The sequence below is a fragment of the Odontesthes bonariensis genome, chromosome 21, assembly GCF_027942865.1.
Source record: "Odontesthes bonariensis isolate fOdoBon6 chromosome 21, fOdoBon6.hap1, whole genome shotgun sequence".
Taxonomy (NCBI): Eukaryota; Metazoa; Chordata; class Actinopteri; order Atheriniformes; family Atherinopsidae; genus Odontesthes; species Odontesthes bonariensis.
Genome location: NC_134526.1, coordinates 30,314,009 through 30,334,220, shown reverse-complemented (window position 1 = coordinate 30,334,220; position 20,212 = coordinate 30,314,009). Strand labels below are relative to the sequence as shown.

Genomic DNA, 20,212 nt, shown 5'->3' with positions numbered 1-20,212 from the left:
TTCCTTCACTCAGCCAGACTGCAAAGTTCCATTCGTGTTGACTGCCCAGAGTCCACGGATATAGTGTTGCGCCACAGCAACCACCAATACAACTTCCCCACACTTATACATTAAAGGTGAGTAAAGATCTCAGACCTTATTGGTTTTATTAGAAGCATTCAGCCTGCTCCGTGACTGTCTGTGGTTTAATGTTTTTTATTTGGCTCATACAGCTACAGAGAAGTATAGTTACATTCTAAGCTTTGTAATATATAGAATCTAAACAATACTGGCAGATAGCAATGGAACACGTTATTGTCATTGCTATCTCCTACTGTACTGCTGAGAATTAAAACAGCAACAATGCAAAAAAGGCAATACTTGAAATGTACTTAAATATATTCATATCAGACTGTGTCTTCTTAGGCTTCAAACCTCTCAGACTGTTAGGTACAAGTGTGTTTACCAGAAAAATGTCAAACTTGTGTCTGTTTTTGGAAATGTGCACAAAATGTAATGCTTATCTTGGATATATATATATATATATTTATACATATGTTTAATATATATGTTTTAAGAATATACTTTTTCAAATCATGTGCCTCCCTCTTTTCTTCTCTGATTTAATCCTGGAGCCTGCAGCAACACATCTGCAAACCAGCCGTCACAGCACCACATTCCAGCAGCCTCCCGAGCCGCTGCCCAGACATGTCGCTGTACAGTTTTGGCATTGAGCCTCTTTCCTGCCATGCCTGGAACAAAGACAGGACCCGTATGTGAAACAGCATACATGCTTACTTGGTAGCATACAGATGAGAGAATGTGGCCTGTTGATACATTTTGAGCCTACTCTAACTTCATTAATGTTGCTTGGAGAACCTCAGGGAATCTGATTATCAATACAGGAAATTCACTAAAAGAGCTCTAATGCACTACATCCAATTACATTCAAGTAGCAGGATGTCTGCTTTTGTGTAACTGCTATTGTTACAATTCAGAGCATTTTCCCTGACTTGGTCTACACCTAGAACTACATTGCTGGCAGACATATATCACAGCTTTTGTTAAATGCATTTCTGTGATAAAGTAACTAAGTTGATAGTTGTACTTTGGTCTGTTTCCAAGTGTCTAAGCATGTGTCTTTAGACATGCTAGTCCTTAAAGGCATACTTTAGCAAATGACTGTTTTGAGCTTCATATTAATCTCAGCACGCGAGCACAAACAAAACAAACAAAAACACATATGGGGGTCCAGGAGACCATTTCATCCATAGAAAGAGTCTTTCTTTGATAAATGCCATATCTCTCCTCTGCTATGTTTAAGCAGCTACTCAGATTAGCTGGGTTATCTGAGTAATCTTCTTTGCTAAATCTAAGAGAGCTTTTATAAGATGATGGTCTATAGGCTGTTATTATGTATCAAAATTGCCTAGATATATATGTAAAAAAAGTCATCTTTGGTGTCTCGTAGCCATGTCATTTTTTTTAAAATTTTGCCTAAAAACTTTCCCAAAATGTTTTTATTTTCAAACATCCCCAGAGTATTTGTATGTGATGTACATTTTTTTTGCCTCGTTTATTTTCTGTCTCTTCTATGATCTGCGTAGTAATTATAAGACTCAACAATTTAATTACTTTTGGTTGGCAGGGTTTATCTTTATCTGTATTATGTATATTTATCTGTCAACAGACAATATTATATGTAAGATCTCTGATTTGATGTACAGCATTGAATAATGCCCTCCTACCTATATGCCTGGCTACTGCCCTTGTAATTTTGGGATACCCGCTCACAGTAGGTTTGCTTCAATTGATTCTCTTTTCCACTGGCAGTTTTTGGAATGACCTTGTTAGCTTTTACGTAAATCAAACCGATATGTTCTAAAAGTGATTTGAGGAAACCCACCAATATCCTAGAGTTGAAATTAATATTCTGATTATCAAGATGACTTAACAGTTACGAGAAACATTTGGAGTCACTTCAGATGCCACAAGCAAATGTTTACATACTTTTGCCACTTAGAAATATGCTAAATAGGATAATTTCCCTCAATAATTAGATTGTCAAGTATACTATTTTTGTCCGATTGTTTGATCTTAATATACTTTTAGGACTGAAAATCTAATATTTTATACAGAAATAGAGAGTCCATAAACCTTTAAGAACCTCTGTTAAAATGTTATCCAACTTGCTCTGCTTGTTACATTTCATTCTCAGAAAATTATGGAAACTTTTCAGCCTTTCCTCTTCATCACTTTCTAGTACAAAACAACATAACATCTGCAACTGTAGTCTGCAGATTAAAGTGAAATTTGATCAAATTTCCCCTAAGGATTTTCCCCATAACATCATAACATTTACTTCCTACAGAGATCGCTGTGAGTCCTAACAACAATGTGGTACACATCTATGAGAAAAAAGGCAAAGACTGGATCAAGATCCATGAGCTGACTGAGCACAGCGGACGCATCACAGGTACTGTCACTGCAGCTAAAAGCTGAAAGCTGGATTATTACACTGACAAATGTGAACCTTACTGTGCATGAGAAAATAACATTTATACTTACTGGATCCACTGTGCCAGGGCATTGATCTTTAAGGGGCCCAAAAGCCCAGAGGAACTTTGTTGTGATGTCATTACCTGCCAATCAAGGGCTGGACGTTTTTTCATATATTGGGAATAGAGTTTTGATGAAATATATCAAATTCACTGTGTAGTGAGGGCCTACTAAAGGTTATCCTGGCCATCATCTGGCCATCTTGGTGTCATACATTTACTACAGACCACTCCCACTGTTCAAAACTGTTAATACACTTTGAGTTCTAGTTTTAAAGTCTTAAGATTCTCAGACCTTTATAACATAAAACTTATGAAAACAAACAAACTTTAAGAGACAAATAATGGCTATTAGCCATTGAATGGGAAAAAACAGCCAGTTAGGGGTCTGGAGCCACAGTGTTTGACATATATAAAAAGGAAAGGTGTAATGTTCTATCACCAGGATACTGAATTTCCTAATGGGAAGCACTTGTTGTTTCTGTCATACTGTCCACAGGTATTGACTGGGCCCCAGAGTCCAACCGTATCGTGACATGTGCCTCAGATCGTAATGCCTATGTGTGGACTCTGAAGGATGGTGTGTGGAAACCCACCTTGGTCCTCGTGCGCATCAACCGCGCGGCCACTTGTGTGAAATGGTCTCCCCTGGAGAACAAGTTTGCCCTCGGCAGCGGAGCTCGGCTCATCTCTGTCTGCTACTTTGAGAAGGAGAATGACTGGTGAACAAGATTAGGATCAAACTTAACCTACTTAGGTTTATTCTCTAGTTATCTAGCGGTAGTATTGGATATTGAAGATGTTAATAGACCAAAAGATTATCAAAACATATTTTTGCAGCTGCATCAACCAGAAATGCTTTCTCATCTTTTAAAAAAATGAATTTAGCTAAATCCATTCAAATACAGTGTTGTAACATTTTCCCTCTCTTAGGTGGTTGAGTAAGCACATTAAGAAGCCGATTTGTTCCACAGTCCTGAGTCTAGACTGGCACCCCAACAACATCCTGCTGGCAGCTGGGTCTGCAGACCTCCACTGCAGGTAACGGAAAGGAAAACTGTGATGTATGAGGGTCGCTCATGGAATATGGAGTACTACGCACAGAGAGCCATACTTTGGAACTCTGGTTAACTTTAATACATTTGGTAACGTTGGTAGTAAACATTGTTCATAAGTCACACTTACTCTGCCCTGCTACCCTGAACACAAACAAATCCTAAAATTGGGATAGAATCAGCTAATCAAAAGGATGCATTTTGCCTCTGTTTAAAAAATGTTTGATAAAAAACAGTGTTGTTGGGTTGGTTTCTGTCTCTTAATGGGAGTTAACAAAAGCAACATTTTAAATAGCAATACTTATAATCCTATAATTAATTTTGTGATGTCACTGTTTGTTGTTGTTGTTGTATTTAGTGTGTTCGCTCCGTTATGAACACGAGAAATACATTAAGAAATAGTCATAAGAAATGTACGTCGCTCTGGGCTAATGAATTGATTACTGCAGCTTTATTCACATACCTACATGATCGATTCATATTTTCTGTATTTACCAATACTTGGTAAATGGTAAATGGACTGTAAACAAGACTGCAATTTTCAAGTCTTGTCGACCACTCAAATCCCTTTTGTGTTACTAGCTACATTCACCCATTCATACACAACATTGGGGTGGGAGTATATGTTTTCGGGTTCAGTATTTTGCCCAAGAATAATTTAATATGTGGACTGAGGAAGCTAGAGATGAAACACCAACCTTCTGTTCTGTGTATAACAAAAAGTTAGAGGCTTGATGTGGCTTGAAGATTACTATTTTGCAAAGTAAGTATTTAACTCCTTGATATTTTCTGATGTACAACACTTGGCGCAGAAAACAAAACTGTAAATCAGGCAAGCATGATGGTGTGTCCTAGAGCTGACAAACTAAAACAGATCTCCATTTTTCGAAGGATCTTTTCAGCCTACATCAAGGACATTGAGGACAAGCCTGGTCCCACCGCCTGGGGGGCCAAGATGCCTTTTGGGGAAGTTCTGCTGGAGCATAAGGACTGTGGTGGGTGGGTGCATAGCGTCTCCTTCACCCCTGGTGGAGATCAGTTGGCCTGGGTGGCCCACAACAGCAGCATTTCTGTGGTTGATGCTGCACAGGGGAAGGAGTGAGTATTACTGCGTTAGCATGCATCTTTTTCATCCTCTGTCATGGCGTGCGTTCATGCGTGCTGACATTAAAGTACACGTTCACGTCTTTGTCTGCGCAGGTTAACCCAGCTGACCACTGACCATCTGCCACTGCTGAGCGTCCTCTTTGTCAGTACCACAGAGATTGTTGCTGCGGTAAATATTACCCAACCAGTGTTTGTGTGTTCAGCAATCAAGTCCAAACTTCAAAACTACAAACTCAAAACTTCTATTTTATCTTAAGATCAGGTGAAACAATGGTAGCTCTGTCTGCCTGTTACCACAGATGGATAGTTTATCATAGAACCGAGGCAGAACCACTGGCAGCCCTGAGGAGAGGAGGGTCCGGTGTTTCCAGCATGAAATCATTTAGATGCAGAAAAGAATGAATTGGGCTGTTTGCTGTAGTTGTGGGATTGTGCTGGATATTGAGAAGAGGAAAGATGAGGGCTTTTTGAAAATGTCTTTAAAGGAGATAAGACAAAAGCTTTCAGAGCTTTAAGTGGTAAATGTAAATGTATTTCATTTATACAGCCCTTTACGAACAATCATTACGATGTACCAAAGTGCTTTGCAGCAGGTGATAAATAAAGAGAAGAATAAGTAAAAACAAATAAAAACAATAAAAGAACAGTGAAAGCAATAAAAAACAACAAAATCGAATAAGATAGAATAAGATAAAAATGTCATCATACTAAAAAAAGACAAAAAAAAATATAAGTACAGGGGGAATATGATCTCTTATACAAGTGAGGAGGCGAAGTTGTTTTCTAAAGCACTAGCCAAGACAATTTACACGGTGACACTATATTAATACTGTTTCTGTTTGCTTCCACTGTTTCCAAGTGGACAGAAAATGTATTACTGATGCTTGTAAGATCAGAAATACTATTAACACAATGTATAGAATAATACTCACATATTTCTCAAGTTCAGTTCCCCTCTGTAAATAAACAAATATATCCAGGAGAATATATTTTCATCTACACAGACCTTCTCATTCACTTTGATAAGATGATAAAATATGTACGCAATCATTTTCTAGAATTACTCAAATTTAGTGACTTAAAAGATGTGTTCTTTAACCTCATGCTGTTTAGCCAACATCTTTAAAATCTAACACCCACATTTACTCATTGATTTGCTGGTTTGTCTTTGAACTGTTTTTATCTCATGTGTCCATGTCAGGGTCATAACTGTTGCCCATACCAGTACACATATAAGGGTCCTGGTGCTCTTGAATTTACGAAGAAGCTGGACATCCCCAAGCAGGCCTCAAAGGGCAGCATGTCGGCCATGCAGCACTTCCGCAACCTGGACAAAAGAGCCACCGAGGAGGAGGACAATGAGCTGGGCACCCTTCACCAGAATAGCATCACGTAAGGGCCTCCCTCTGAATGGTAGCACTATGAGCATGTGTTCAATTGAAGCATATTTTTTTTAAATGGCTGGAAACCTTTATAGCATTTCATCTCAGAGCTCTCAGTCCCATCATTATTTAAAGCTTTAAATTCACCAGGAAGACAAAAAGAAGATAAGACAAGTAAGCTCAGGGATCCCAGAATCAAGAGGACAGTCTTAGTCTGAATCTTGATCCAATAGCTCCACCATGCGGCCACTTTTCAGTCCCTGAACCATCAGCTTCAGAAGCACAATTCTGCCACTTTGAATATTGTTATACTATGATTACTTATCTTTATTAAATTACAACTGCCACAATATTTTCATGCGTGTGTCACAACTCGATGTGAGTCGCACATGCGCAGTAGTGAACGCGTTCTGTCCTAATTTCCTTTCCTGCATAGAAATAGAAAACCTAAATGCTTCTTTTGTTGCTTTCTATCTGGTCTCCAAAATCAACAGTAATTAGCTTCATTCTTAACACATTATTCCGAAATGTAGGCTATTATTCGTTTATTCATTTTCCATACCTGAGTTATCCTCTTCAGGGTTATTGGGGGAGCTGGAGCCTATCCCAGCTCCCACTGGGTAAGACTGAAGGTGCACCCCGAACACATCACCAGTCCACGATAAAGCCAACAACAACTATGACAACACAACCAAGCATTGAGAAAAGCTTGTAATTTAGACAGTGACATTGACTTACCTGTCGAGAAGAAAGCAGGCAACCTCAGCATCCCTTTGAAAATCTTTCTCCTTCATTAGCTCTTTTCTTTTTTTTTGTGGATTTGCCAGTCACGTTGCCTTTTCAATTCTCTTTTTCACTTTTTCGGCGACGAGGATCCCTTCTCCTGTAGCTTGGCATAACTATGGTCTTCCATTGCGAACGAAAGTGCAGGCCGTTCTGGCTGGTTTATACCAGAGAATGTCTAATGGCATAGACTGGCTCTGTTTATACCTGCGTGGAAACGTGACGTCAAAATGACGTCATTTCCGCTTGCAGGCCTGGCGTTGGGGAAAACGCGATTCGAAGTGCTTTATGTCCCTCTCGGCACTTCTTCGTTTTTCATAGAGCGGAAGGACATGGCAGCCTCCATAGAGCTTGCCCACTCTATGTAGATACAGACAAGTTATTCTTCGCTCAGGAGGATAATTGAGATTTTTGAAAGATAATTTTACACCAATGAGGACTAATTTATGAATGAATATGTTGATTTGTGCTAATAAATAACTTAATATATTACACAGTGTCCCTTTAAAGGATAAGACCGGTTTTTTGACATTGGGCCCTTGATTTCACATTATAACATGATGTTCTACTCACCCCTGCTTGTTGTTGGTCATTTGGAGCTGTTCCGAAGATATTCGCGAGGCGTCTGGCTGCTCTCTTGAGATATTCGGCCATGAAACGGTTTCCTATGGGCAAGCTTATACAGGCACAAACTATGCTGTTTATAATTTATTAATTACTGTACACTAGCACTGATAACATGGAGGTGCGTCGCTTACTTAAAAAAATCCGGGTTACTAATTTTGAATTTTAGCCGAATGAATAAATAGGCAGCAGGTCTGTGGGCTGTCTGTGGCAGTAGCACCACGAGGACGTCAGTAACACCCACTTTACGACAAAAAAAATCAAAATTACAGTAACCCGGATTTTTTTAAGTAAGCGACGCACCTCCACGTTATCAGTGCTAGTGTAGAGTAATTAATAAATTATAAACAGCATAGTTTGTACCTGTATAAACTTGCCCATAGGAAACCGTTTCATGGCCGAATATCTCAAGAGAGCAGCCAGACGCCTCTCGAATATCTTCGGAACAGCTCCAAATGTTCAACAACAAGCAGGGGTGAGTAGAACATCATGTTATAATGTGAAATCAAGGGCCCAATGTCAAAAAACCGGTCTTATCCTTTAAGCAACAGTGTCAGCTGCAACGTCTCATAAATGGAGAAATTGACCATAATGTGGACTAGAATTTTGTTTCTGTGGACAGATTATACCCGCTAAACAGCCACAGCTTTGAGTTGGCTCTGTCTATCAACAACATGTATTTAGTGTTCCACCCTCTATGCGTTCCTCCAAATATGTAGAATGAAATGCCTCTGGGTTGCATGATAATGTTTTAAGGTGGGACACTCCAGGTGAATAGGGTAATATTTTAAAATAATAGATATCACCATGAAACTTCCTCAGTTGATTACTTATACAAGTATGAAAAAAAATGAATTACAAGTTTTAGAAATTTGTATGCTTAATTATGCAAATGATGCATTATCTCATTAAATATGCGCACATTTGCTTATATTTCCGAAAGATAGATCTGAACGTACGATAAAGCCAGGTCCAAAATATGTTTTTCATTTTGTTTACACACAAAATGTGCGATTAAACAAAATGTGATGAAATAAACATTTTAATTTATGATTTGAAATAACACATATTGAAGGAGTAGACTGGCCTAAAAAAAATTGACTACTGCATGAAAAATCCCTGTTTTTGCCTGCCGTGTCTCGCCTTAATTGGCTAATTAATCTCTTCCTTTCATCCATCCAACAACCAGAGACATTAACAGGCCCATTTCTGCAGGTTGGGTAGATGCCATTACATAAACACAGTTTATCTCATCATCTCATTTCTACCTTGAAGGTAAAGTTTTGACATAGAAGGAATGCTGTTAGTCACTGAATTTAATACCAGTATGAGACCAGTATCCGTTACAGATCTAAGTTACCCCAAATGGCTTCTGCATGCGCATCACACCAACAACTTTAAGCCAGACCTCGACAGTTTATAGTTATTAGTGTTTCCAGTTCATTTTCCACTTAATTTTTTTCACTTCACTTCATGTCATGTATTTATTTTTGGGTAAATACATTTGTTGATGTGCAGCAGCGCCACCTGCGCCCCTACATCCAGCAACATGCCAGGAAGTGACAGCATGTCTCACTACAACTGGACATTTCAGGCATGCTGCTACTGTTTAGCTTTGCTTTTCTAAGCATGTGTAAGTATTGCATTATCTTGTGTTCTGCAGCCAACTCTGCATTGTATCTGGGGAGAAAGACAAAGTGGAGAAGTTTAGCAGTGTGGGGCTGGATGGAGCCATGGTGATCTGGACCTTTAAGGTACAGGCCACAAACTCTGTTTTCAATGCAACAATTAAGCTGTTTAGAAAAATCTTACTGGAAAGATTGTAAATCAGTTGTGTTACAGTGCTGCTGCTGCAAACATTTTCTGACTAAAATTAAGCTTTCCTTTTCAAATTTGTTTATAAAACATGATTATTTGATAACTTTAATAGTAATGAGTCACCTAGAATGGAAAAAGTGAAAAATTGACGATCATCTTTTTAGAATTTCAGCTCTGATGATCTAAACTATTCATGCAAATCTTATAATGGCCATACATCATTACAGCATTGTTTCATGACTAAACTAATCTTAAGTATCTGTGCAACCAAGTAAGATCAATTGTTTTAACATCTTTGGTTTCTTATTTTACAGCACTGAGTCCACACATGTTGCCAGGTCTGACGGTGCCACAGGATCAATCACTCTCTGTAATGACATTTTTGTTTGTGTGCACATTTTAATTTTTTTTTCAGTAATTGGAAAATAACATCAGCACCTAAACACTCTTTAGTCAAGAAAAATGATTTTTTTTTATAAATAAAGGGGCCAATGTAACAGTGTAATGACTTTTGACCTTTTTACACTCACTCACTTTCCTATTACATACGATATGTTTGGTGTGTTTTATATAGTAATGTGAACAAGTAAAGTTTAAGTAATCACACAAGACTTCTTATCAATTTAACTTCTACACTGAGAAAGATTCAGAATCAATGTTTTTTTCACAAATAGTTAGGGGGAGATTTTATGGTAAAAGTACGACATAACACATACTTTCTTTTAGCATTATAAAAAAGCAAGTCGAAACCAAGTTTTAGAGATGGTTTAGGTAGGTTGACTTCTTCTGATGTTTGATACGACAGAGTATATATAATCAGTGAAAAATGTGATGATGTTAAAGGGGTTATTGTGCCAGGGGGTTGTCTGATCATGCCAGATTTCTTTCTCAAGGACAATCATTCTTACCATTACACAAAAGTCAAGAACTATTTCATGCCACCAGAAAAACAAAGAGACCCAACAGAGATGCTCTGCAATCCACAATAAGAGACAAGATACAGACGCAGATTATGTTTGACACGTTCTTTGGGAGCTTTATGGTGTTTGAACCAATCTGTCATGGTTTGGTAAGGGAGGACCCAGGTGCAGACACGGACAAGAGCCAGAAATGAAGTTATGGGATTTATTTTAAATATAAACAAAAGGCGCAGCAAGGCTGGAACACTGAAAAACTACACTGAACATTAAACTAAGAAAACGACAAAACAAGACTGAAATACTTGCAGGACAGGACTGACGAGGAACTCAGACGAAGAAATAAGACGAGGTAATAGGACAGGGAATTCAGATCCAGACGGGCAATAGGACGAGTAAGACAAAGGATCCGGCGAGGGGTGGTGAAACCAGAAAGACATACTGGGGAGGGCAGGGGCGGCGCCAGAGATTTTTTTACTGCCCGTGCTACGGGGGAGCACGGCTTTTTACCGAGGGTGCTACCCCTCCCAACCATCAGCCCCCCCACCCCCACCCCCACCCCCCCACCACACACACACACACGACCATGAAAAGCGCTATAAACCATCGATTGTATCATCATTACTGTTTTACTGTTGTTTTTATTAACATTATTATTTATTACTATTAGGATATTATTATTATTAGCCTACCTCCAACGCAAGACAGCCTACTATAAACACATTCACTCATATTTTGCATTTAAAATGTGTATAGGCTAAACTCAATACTTCACATGTTTCCATACACTGCACGAGCCTTTTTTAAAAAATGGCAAATGTTTGAAAGTGATGGTTCGGAGTAGATTCACCCTAGGGTTATTTGAACCGTGACATCCAGCCAAGTAGCCCACCCGAAGTTTTTTCGATATTGGCTGAACATCAGCTGAGTTACTGAGTTATCCCGAATAGCTTAGTACAAGCGCTAACGGACCCTGGCAGTATCTCCAAAATGACCACACTAAAATCACATGCCATGACACCAAACTTCTACAGTAGTACAAATATGGTCTGTACTCACAAAACGATGCATTTGGAAGTTTGTACATAGTCCAGGAGTTTATTATTATCAACACAAGTCTAATAGCTTCTCTGCTCCTAAAGCTGTGTCGACGTTACTTCCTTGATCTGGGAGCTTCAATGTAAGATGAGGGTTGATCTACTACTGTCGACAACAAAGCAAGGCTGCTCAATTTCTCCGTTGATAAAATAAATTCACAACTCTACAACATAAAAATTCATAAACAATCATGTAGAATACAGTAGTAGATCAACCCTCATCTACGTGTGGTTCTTTTCTTTGATTCCGCCATTTTTTAAATGATTCGCGTTCTCCGGTAGCGTGTATCCCTTTTCCAACCCAGTTTAGACAAAACCACGCCCACTTCCGCTGTACGGAAGCCTGGTCGGGAAGCGAGAGACTGACCTAGGGTATGTTCGAAACCGCCTACTTCTCCTACTATTCCTACTAGTCATACTTTTTTAAGTTCCCGGATGTACACTAGATGCATACTAGATTCGCCGAAATGTTGAGTATTCATCATGAGGTTACTTGTCACACTCAAACTACCCAAGATGCAACGTAACGTGACGTCGCCCATCGCCATTTGAACGGTCAAATTCCGTTAACGGGACGAGAGCAGTCAAAATGGCATAACCGGAAGTGCGTTGCTCACTGCGGCTAGCTTTAGTAGCGCCGAATTCGTGGGAACAAAATTGTAAATAGCCGGTATTTAGTCAGATTTTCAACACCTTGGGGGTCTAAATGACTACTTTCTCACCTGAAAATGTTTCAAATGTTGCTAAAGTTATATATTTACAGAGTTTATAGCTTAAGCGAAATCAGCTTGATTTCGGCTCGGGCAGGAGCGAAGTGCACTGTGAGTAAACGCTCTGCATGCTGTCTGATCGATGAGTATGCCGTTTTCAAGTATGTAGTGTGTAGTAGGCGGTTTCGAACACAGCCCTAGACTAAACTAGTAAGAGAACACCAGGGCTCTCAAGTCTCACGCAATGAGCGTGAGACACACGCATTTCAACAAGTTCACACGCTCACACGCCACACATGCCATTTCTCACGCTGAGAAATGATCAACTTCGTCGCACAGAAATTCTAATGGCCGATACTATAAACGAGTCAATGGCAGGTTACTGTGCGCTCGTACAGCTCAGAACTATACTCTGGTACAGCTGTCTTGATTTAACAACCCATCGGCAAATCACAAAATAGAATTTCTCAGCCAATCAGAAAACATAATTTCTTGTTGCCGGGTGTGAAATAGCTTTCAGCTGCAAGCACGCGTCCCATGAATGCACAGCGGACATAGCCTATTATGCTCTGAATGCGTGCAGAAGTTGTAGACGAGCTGGAGGTGGAAGAGAACCGTCAGGATCATCAGCAGGTCATATCTTCATTTATTTGAATCTTTTATTAGTTACTATAGTTTTCCTACTCCTTGTAAAAGACCAATACCTGCCGATTAAAGTGTTCGTTGGAGTAGTAGGCCTAAATATTCAGCACACACCCTTTGACATGAGCAACGTAATGAAAAATGAAAAATATGTAGGAGTGTAATTAGGCTTCCGTGGTTGATTTTTTTCAAAGGTGACTGGTATGAGCAGATTCCCAATAAGGCTATCTACAATTGCCAAACTGGTATTAGTTCTGCCACACTGAAATGCTGATGCAGAGAGGGTTTTTTCCATGGTGGGGCTCAATAAAACCAAGACCAGGAACACTTTGTTTCTGAATGGAACTCTGTCATCCATCATGACTGTGAAAATGGCTGACATTGAGCCACAGTGCTTTAAATGGGAGCCCCCAATATCAGTCATCAAGCATCAAAATCTGCAACAAACACTCATAAACAAACACACACAGAGAGGGACTGCTCAAGGGGCCCATTTGGGGTTATGTTTGTATTTCTCACTTTAATTTGTCTGTTTTTTTGTTTGTTAAGACTTTGCATACCTAAAACAATTTATTTTAAAATATAGCAGAATTTAGTGTAAAAGTGAAGATTTGTGATTTTGGTATAAATAAAACAATTTCTTTGTTCTTTAAGTAGCTAGTTTATGGCGATGGGATACTGCAAGGGACCCCCCCCCCCCCAAAAAAACTGAAAGAAACCCCCCCACGCACACGGCCGGCCCCTGCCCCGCCCGAATCTCACTCCAAGCAAACTTGAAAACTTGAGAGCCCTGAGAACACGTAGCGCAAACTCTCTACCATCCACCAGCTCTGTACTGTCGTCATTTACCCTGTGTACTTACTTATGTTGCCAGTGGCTTAGGTATTGATGGCAGTGTGCTGAATTATTTTGAGGAGACAGCAAATTTACACTCTTACACTGTTATACAGACTGCACAGTCACTACTTTACATTGTAGCAAAGTGTAATTTCTTAAGGATTCTCCCATGAAAAGACAGATTCAATTTTGTTAAAAAAATGTCGACTTGGACTTACTTCTGTGATATATTGTACTTATTGTCTGTTTCTTTTAAGTGCTTTAATGTTTGCCTTTAATATCTTTTAATTGCCTCCCAAAACGAATTCAAGAATATAAAAAAATATGATGGGAGATAATCGCATTTTAGAATCTGTAAAAGAGAGTGGCGTAGTATACCAAACTACGCTGTCTATCATGACAATTCATTAACATTACTAAAATATTCGGGTATGATAGGAGATAATCGCTAGAATATTTAACAGAAAGTGACCAGTCAAGCACGTGAAACAACACTGTCATGACAATAAATTAACATTACTAAACTGACTGCTTTACACACTAAAGATATGCGATAGCCGATAGCCTAGCACACAGGCAAGCTACGTCTTTTCGCATTTGTGATCAGAATGACATATGCGCTCATGACAATAAATAAACATTACTAAATGACTGCTTTTACACAATAAAGTTACGATGGCGGGCGAGCGATGTTAGCGAATGGGTAACTGCTGCTTCGCGTCGGCATATGTGGCTTCCATACATGGAAAAGGGATACAAGCGGCCGAACCAATCCGTTTCGAGGGGTACAAAGCCCTACCCCTCTGCCTTAAAGCTGCCGTCGGCAGGTTTTCAAAATTCCAAATCTAAAGTCGGAAAATTCGAACTGATACAACTTTCAGGCCCCTCCCCCAACCTCTACCAAGCTCCAAACCGCCCCCCAAACCCCTCCCCCTCTGTGGACGAGGTTGTACACGTGAGTTCACACCAGTGTGCGCGCACACAAGTTGGGGCAGACTCACGCTCAGCAGCGTGTGCACAAGCTGTGATTGACAGGTAGGATTCCTCCACCCTAACTTGATTGGTTAAAAACAGCCGGGAGCGCTCGGTTTTTGCAAGCATGATTACAGGCTTCAGAGGGAGCTACAGATTTCGGGATTTTTCCTAAACAGCCTATTTAATATTCTACTTCCAGAATCCAATGACAGTTCAAGCTAATATGTCTAAAAAATTTTAACGTGATTTGGGACACCCCTACCCCTACACGTGAACGCTCAAAACGGAGGGGGAGGGGTAAGGGGTAGGGCCAAGGGGTGAAATGGGATTGAGCGCTGAATAAAAATAATACCAATAACTAAGTCCAAAACTATCACTAAAAACCCAGATCCTGACACAAATCTGATTATCAAAATCAAAAGTACTTTTTAAAAAAATGTAATTACTCCAAAAATATTTATTCTTATAAAGTTCTGATTTGGTGTCCCAATACAACACCTAATGAATGAGAAAATTTCTGTAAAAAAAAGAAAAAAAGAACAAATCATCTGATCCTTGGTGTCATCAGATCACAGGACATGGTTCCAGCAATCCATATCCTTAGTTTGTTTGTCTCTGATGAGACAATGATAAACAAATTTGCTTTCGATGGTGTCAAGCCTGTGTGGTGGTAAAAAGTGATTTGTACAAAGAAAAGTGCCCCATGCTTAAAGTCAAGCATAGTAGTGGGAGTGAATTTCACCAAAAGAAACATGCTTGTCAACATGTACTGTGACTACTGAAGCAGATCATGATACTCTCCATAGGATTTCAGTCAAATCTCACACACGTCTCTTTTAGCCTGGTGCAGACTCAAAATGTAAAATTTCAATGTAAGGCAAGGATGAAACGCACAACGATGACCTCCCTTTTAATGCCTTTTCATTTCATGACATTTCGGGCCAACACGGCCCATTCTCAGGGAGTTTAACATAGGGGTGTACTCACTTTTGCACCAGCATCATTTCACAAAAATGGACAAATATGTCATTTAAGTTATATTATTGGCCTTTCTTTTCTGTTGTAAGCTGAACAGATGTTGTATTAAACTTACACTATGCACGTTTTGGGAATAACTTGTGTGTGTATTAAAATATTGTTCAAAATGTTACTTTTCAACAGGGGTGTACTCATTTTCACTGTGCACTGTACAAAAGAAAAAAGAGATGACTGCGAACATGAGGAGGACCAGATACAAGCCAAACACTTTCACCATACAGGTGGAAGAGGTGGAGGGGGTTGACGTCTACAGATACCTGGGAGTTCAACAGGACAATGTACAATGTGGAGAGACAACACTGAGGCTGTCTACAATAAGGCTGACTACAATAAGGCTGTCTACAATAAGGTATAGAACAGACGGCAGATCTTCTATAAATCTATGGTGGAGAGTCCAATCTGATAAAGAAGGCTAATTCTGTGCTTCGGTATGTTCACTGGGACTGACTTTGGAATAAATTAAGTATTTCTACATTTCATTTCCTGTCATAGCATTTCAGTTTATTTGATTTCATATCTTTGTATCTAAACCCCAGAATTGAAAGAGTCTGTACCTCTAAGACAGCACTTGGAATGTCTAACTGCATATGTTGGTGTCATTTTGTGGAAATAAACTTTTAGTTTATTCAGAATCAGAATCAGAATTACTTCTCAAGTTATAATAATAACTATAAAATATAAAATATTTTAATAATAATATATTTTAATATTTTAATAATATTATTAAATATACGAAAATATAACAAATATATGAAATATAAAATATATAAAAAAAATTAATAATAATATCAAATAAAATATAAAATTATTCTCAAGTTATTCTATTTTATATTTATGTTTTTTATTATTAATAGAATAACGAATCTGACCGTAGTGGTTTAGCGAGGGCGGTTAGTACTGTATATTTATTCTATCATCTAAGAAAAGTTACAAATTCAGAAAATTCTAATGATTTAAGTTCCTATGTGCATATGCAAATTATAGAGCCAAGTTGGGAATAACTTCAGACATCTAGTAATGAATGGCCTTCTGAGATTGTAGGCAAATGGCATTGTTAAGAAAATTCTCTAAATGAGGCTCAGAGTCGCTGGAGTCAGTTAAACACAAAACATTTATTTTTGCAGCAAGGAGACAAGTCAGCGTAACTTATTACAAAGCTGAGCACAGAGTTGTCTGAGTTCAAGAAATGATACAATCGCTATTTATGTCTTCTACTGTGAGATCACTAGCCAAACAAGGTCATGAGACATTCAGTGAAGCAAGGTTCAGACAGAAGAGAAAGAAGTAACAGTGTGATGCCTTCTAAATCCAAGGTTTTCGTATAGTATAACCTTATGATATTTTTCCAACAGACATATAAATGATCCATGTAACTGTGCCAACTGTCTAAATGCACCAAAGTTAAAGTTCTAAATCAGCATCACTCTCTATCCCACTGGTCTCTATTGGTTCAAAATGGCCAATAACTTTCAATTCAACTGTTCTGCAAGGTTGGGGAAGCTTAGCCTGGCTGAGGCGTCCACAATCTCGATGAGATGGTGGTCTGGGAACTAGGTGTGCATTTTCTCATATTTTAGGCGTGGTTTACGAATGCCTAGAGCCGTTTATTGGGCGCTTCAAATGTCTATCAAATGACGTCAGGTTCTTCCCATGCTGCTTTGCGCGCGATTCATAGCCAATTGTATCACTTATACCAGATGACGACAGAAATTCGACGAGAAAGAAGAAAAAAAGGAAAATAAAAGTAAACTTGCGCTCCAAGCTACTTAAATTGACAACAAAGTAGGCCTATATGCTATATTCTACATGATTTTTTATGTTGTAGAGTTGTGAATTTATTTTAATAATGGAGAAATTGAGCAGCCTTGCTTTGTTGTCTACAGTAGTAGATCAACCCTTATCTTACTTTGAAGCTCCCAGATCAAGGAAGTGACGTCAACGAAGCTTTAGCAGCAGAAAAGCTATCAGGATTGTGTTGATAATAATAAACTCCTGGACTATGTACAAACTTCCAAATGCATCGTTTTGTGAGTACAGACCATATTTGTACTACTGTAGAAGTTTGGTGTCATGACATGTGATTTTAGTGTGGTCATTTTGGAGATACTGCCAGGGTCCATTAGCGCTTGTACTAAGCTATTCGGGATACCTCAGTAACTCGGCTGATGTTCAGCCAAGATCGGAAAAACTTCGGGTGGGCTACTTGGCTGGATGTCACGGTTCAAATGACCCCAGGGTGAAGCTCCCCCCCCGTTCTGTGATTGGTTCCCAAACTCTGGCAAAAATAAGGGCGGTGCTTTCCAGGCTGACTTTGCAGTGAGAATGAAATCGAGCGCAAAGCAGCATGGGAATTCCCAGGCTAGGGGAAGCTACTAATGTAGGAGCTATTTGTAAAGTTAGCTTCTGTTTTTTTGGTTCTAGTTGTAAATTTAATTTGATTATGAGTAACTTTATTTGATTAATTTCATTGCTTTATTGAGATTAGATTTTTTTTTGCTAATATTCTTCATTAGTTATTTGTTTAGAATATTTTGGTAATTGGGTCACACTATGCACCTGAAGCTAATTTGTGTAGGTAGGCACCTGGATTACCAGCACACACCCGGGTGGGCCAATGCTTTTTTTTACCAGGGAAAAGGAGAGAGCAGCAGGCATGGTTTTCTTTTGTTCTTTTGTTTGTTTTATTGTTTTATTGTTTTGAAGTAAATCATCAGAAAACGCAAAAATTCATTTGGGACATTCATCTTCTTTTGCCTGCGTTAAACCACATCCCCCATGGTGCATCAGTGGCCTTTTGATTTTGTTTGGTTTAAGTGTAATTTGTTTTTTTATGGACAAATGGCCACTACAACTAAGTTTTAAGCGGGATTTGAGGGATTTGATTGTATTTTGCAATGACGAGACAACACTTACAGTTATTCTTTATTTGAATGGTTTGGCAATATTTATTTTTTCTCTGCATATGACAACGTTACTTTTTTTTTTTTTTTTTTAGAAATACAATCATTTATTGGCAAAACAACAAAATGCAAAAATAATGAGTACACTGGAACATTTACTGAAACATTCATTTTTATTTTAACACTGATGCAGCAACAAACCTAAAAAAAACTGAAAAAGTCTTTAAAACAACCTTCAGTTATTTTATAAACCTCATTTTTAGCTTGAGTTTGTTTATTTATTTATTTTTTCAATTTTTTTATTTTTTACAATACACAAATGACAACGTTACATGAATGGAGTTCACAACCACTCCACGAAGAGTTTCCTCAGCCAATAAAAATAGACCAATAACACTTAGCCAATCAAAATTGAAGCAGTGACAGCGTTGTTGGATTACCAGCCAATAGGAAAGGTGGAGCTGTGACGTAGCTCCGTCAGCTGTTCTTGTTTTGCTTCTGTTTTGCTCATCTTTTCCTCTCGGCTCCGGAAAAACCGGCCCAGGAAACAGCCGTACACAAACTGAATTTGGAACCTATCTTTAGCAGAGGGAGCCGCCGGAACCGCTTCGAGCGCCAACTTAACATATATCAAACCTTTTCCACATTTCTGCCAAATTGGAGCCGTCTTCCGCCGACATCGAGTGTCGAGGTGCAGCCGATCCCAGGCCTCCAGTCCAGTTTGGCGGGAGGGAAGGAGGTCGCTGGGCATCGGGATGGAAACCACAGAAGGTGCGGGCGTCGCTTGCGGAGCGGACGAGCCGGGGCTCCGATTCGGCTGCGCATCTTTCAATCAAGACTCCACGTAAGCAAGCAAGAGGCTTAGCTGAGTCCACCGAGAGCCCAAAGCGTCCATTCCAACCGCGCAGTTACCGTTACAACAGATAAATGAAATGATAAAAAAGAATGAATAAGCCCACCATCATCCTGTGGTTTTTAACTACTAGTTACTCCAATAATGAATGTTACATTGAAAATCCGGCTTGCTCATTGTACCCAGTAGCGATCTGAGAAAACTAGCATTTAGCCTAAAAACCCAGTCTGTTCAGACGTCTCATTTCTGTTGTCAGGAGTAAATCTTTCAATCTTGGCCGTGATTTTCTCTTTGAATCAAGGGTGTAGCACGAGACACTGTACAGACTGTCCAGTCCTTCCGTCCAACCTGCTGGACAGATTGGAAAAGCCCCTGAGTCAACAAAATACTTGTCAGTATGGGCCACATAATTCAACAATAATTGAATAACTTTATGTTTACTTGGCTCAGTACACTTTTCAGGGAATGCAACATAAAACATGAATGTTAGGGTTAAAAAACACCGTTTTTCAAATGGGAAATCCGATTTCTTTAGTTTTTGTTTGAATGCAACATTCCATTGGGGTTGAACGCCCATTACTTGGTGACTTGCTTGGCATTGCCCAGTGTTAGTATACATTTTTAATGATAGCTGTGATGGCAGCGTTTCTGTTGCAGCATTTTGCTCAAGGGCAACAATTTGCCCAGCAGTTTCTCTACTTTAAAAAGAGTAACTTTTGAAAAGAAGGCAAAGCAAGGCAAGTTTATCTGTACAGCACAATTCAACTACAGGGCGTTTCAAAGTGCTTTACAGATACATTAAAACAGTAGAAATAAAAAGCATGATTTAAATTTTAAACAAAAAAGAAAGAAATAAGAAATATAAATAAACTCAGATAAAATCAGTAGTTAAAATGTGATTAAGTTTTGAGCTTTATTCAAACACAGCTGAATAAAG

The 20,212-nt window shown here is 39.0% G+C and overlaps 2 protein-coding genes across 5 annotated transcripts in view; both read left to right on the top strand.

The window, feature by feature from the left end:
• On the top strand, positions 1 to 9,811 carry LOC142371515 (actin-related protein 2/3 complex subunit 1A-A). Of its 2 annotated transcripts, none has more exons than XM_075454196.1 (10): positions 1 to 116; positions 622 to 751; positions 2,351 to 2,455; positions 3,037 to 3,259; positions 3,471 to 3,578; positions 4,484 to 4,690; positions 4,793 to 4,868; positions 5,901 to 6,091; positions 9,152 to 9,242; positions 9,621 to 9,811. In XM_075454196.1, exons 2-10 carry the CDS (start codon positions 688 to 690, stop codon positions 9,624 to 9,626), a joined length of 1,071 nt encoding a protein of 356 aa, XP_075310311.1. In that variant the 5' UTR covers positions 1 to 116; positions 622 to 687; the 3' UTR covers positions 9,627 to 9,811. The 2 variants fall into 2 exon arrangements, with proteins under 2 accessions (XP_075310311.1, XP_075310310.1); XM_075454195.1 differs by having other exon boundaries at positions 615 to 751.
• Positions 9,812 to 18,897: 9,086 nt separating this feature from the next.
• wipi1 (WD repeat domain, phosphoinositide interacting 1) overlaps positions 18,898 to 20,212 on the top strand; it is a 28,874-nt gene continuing 27,559 nt past the window's right edge. For 2 of the 3 annotated variants that reach the window (XM_075454140.1, XM_075454139.1), the window contains exon 1: positions 18,900 to 19,266. In XM_075454140.1, coding sequence (XP_075310255.1) covers positions 19,178 to 19,266 — 89 coding nt within the window. In that variant the 5' untranslated portion in view covers positions 18,900 to 19,177. Of the gene's footprint in view, positions 19,267 to 20,212 lie in introns of all 3 variants that reach the window. The other variant, XM_075454141.1, reaches the window with a different exon arrangement.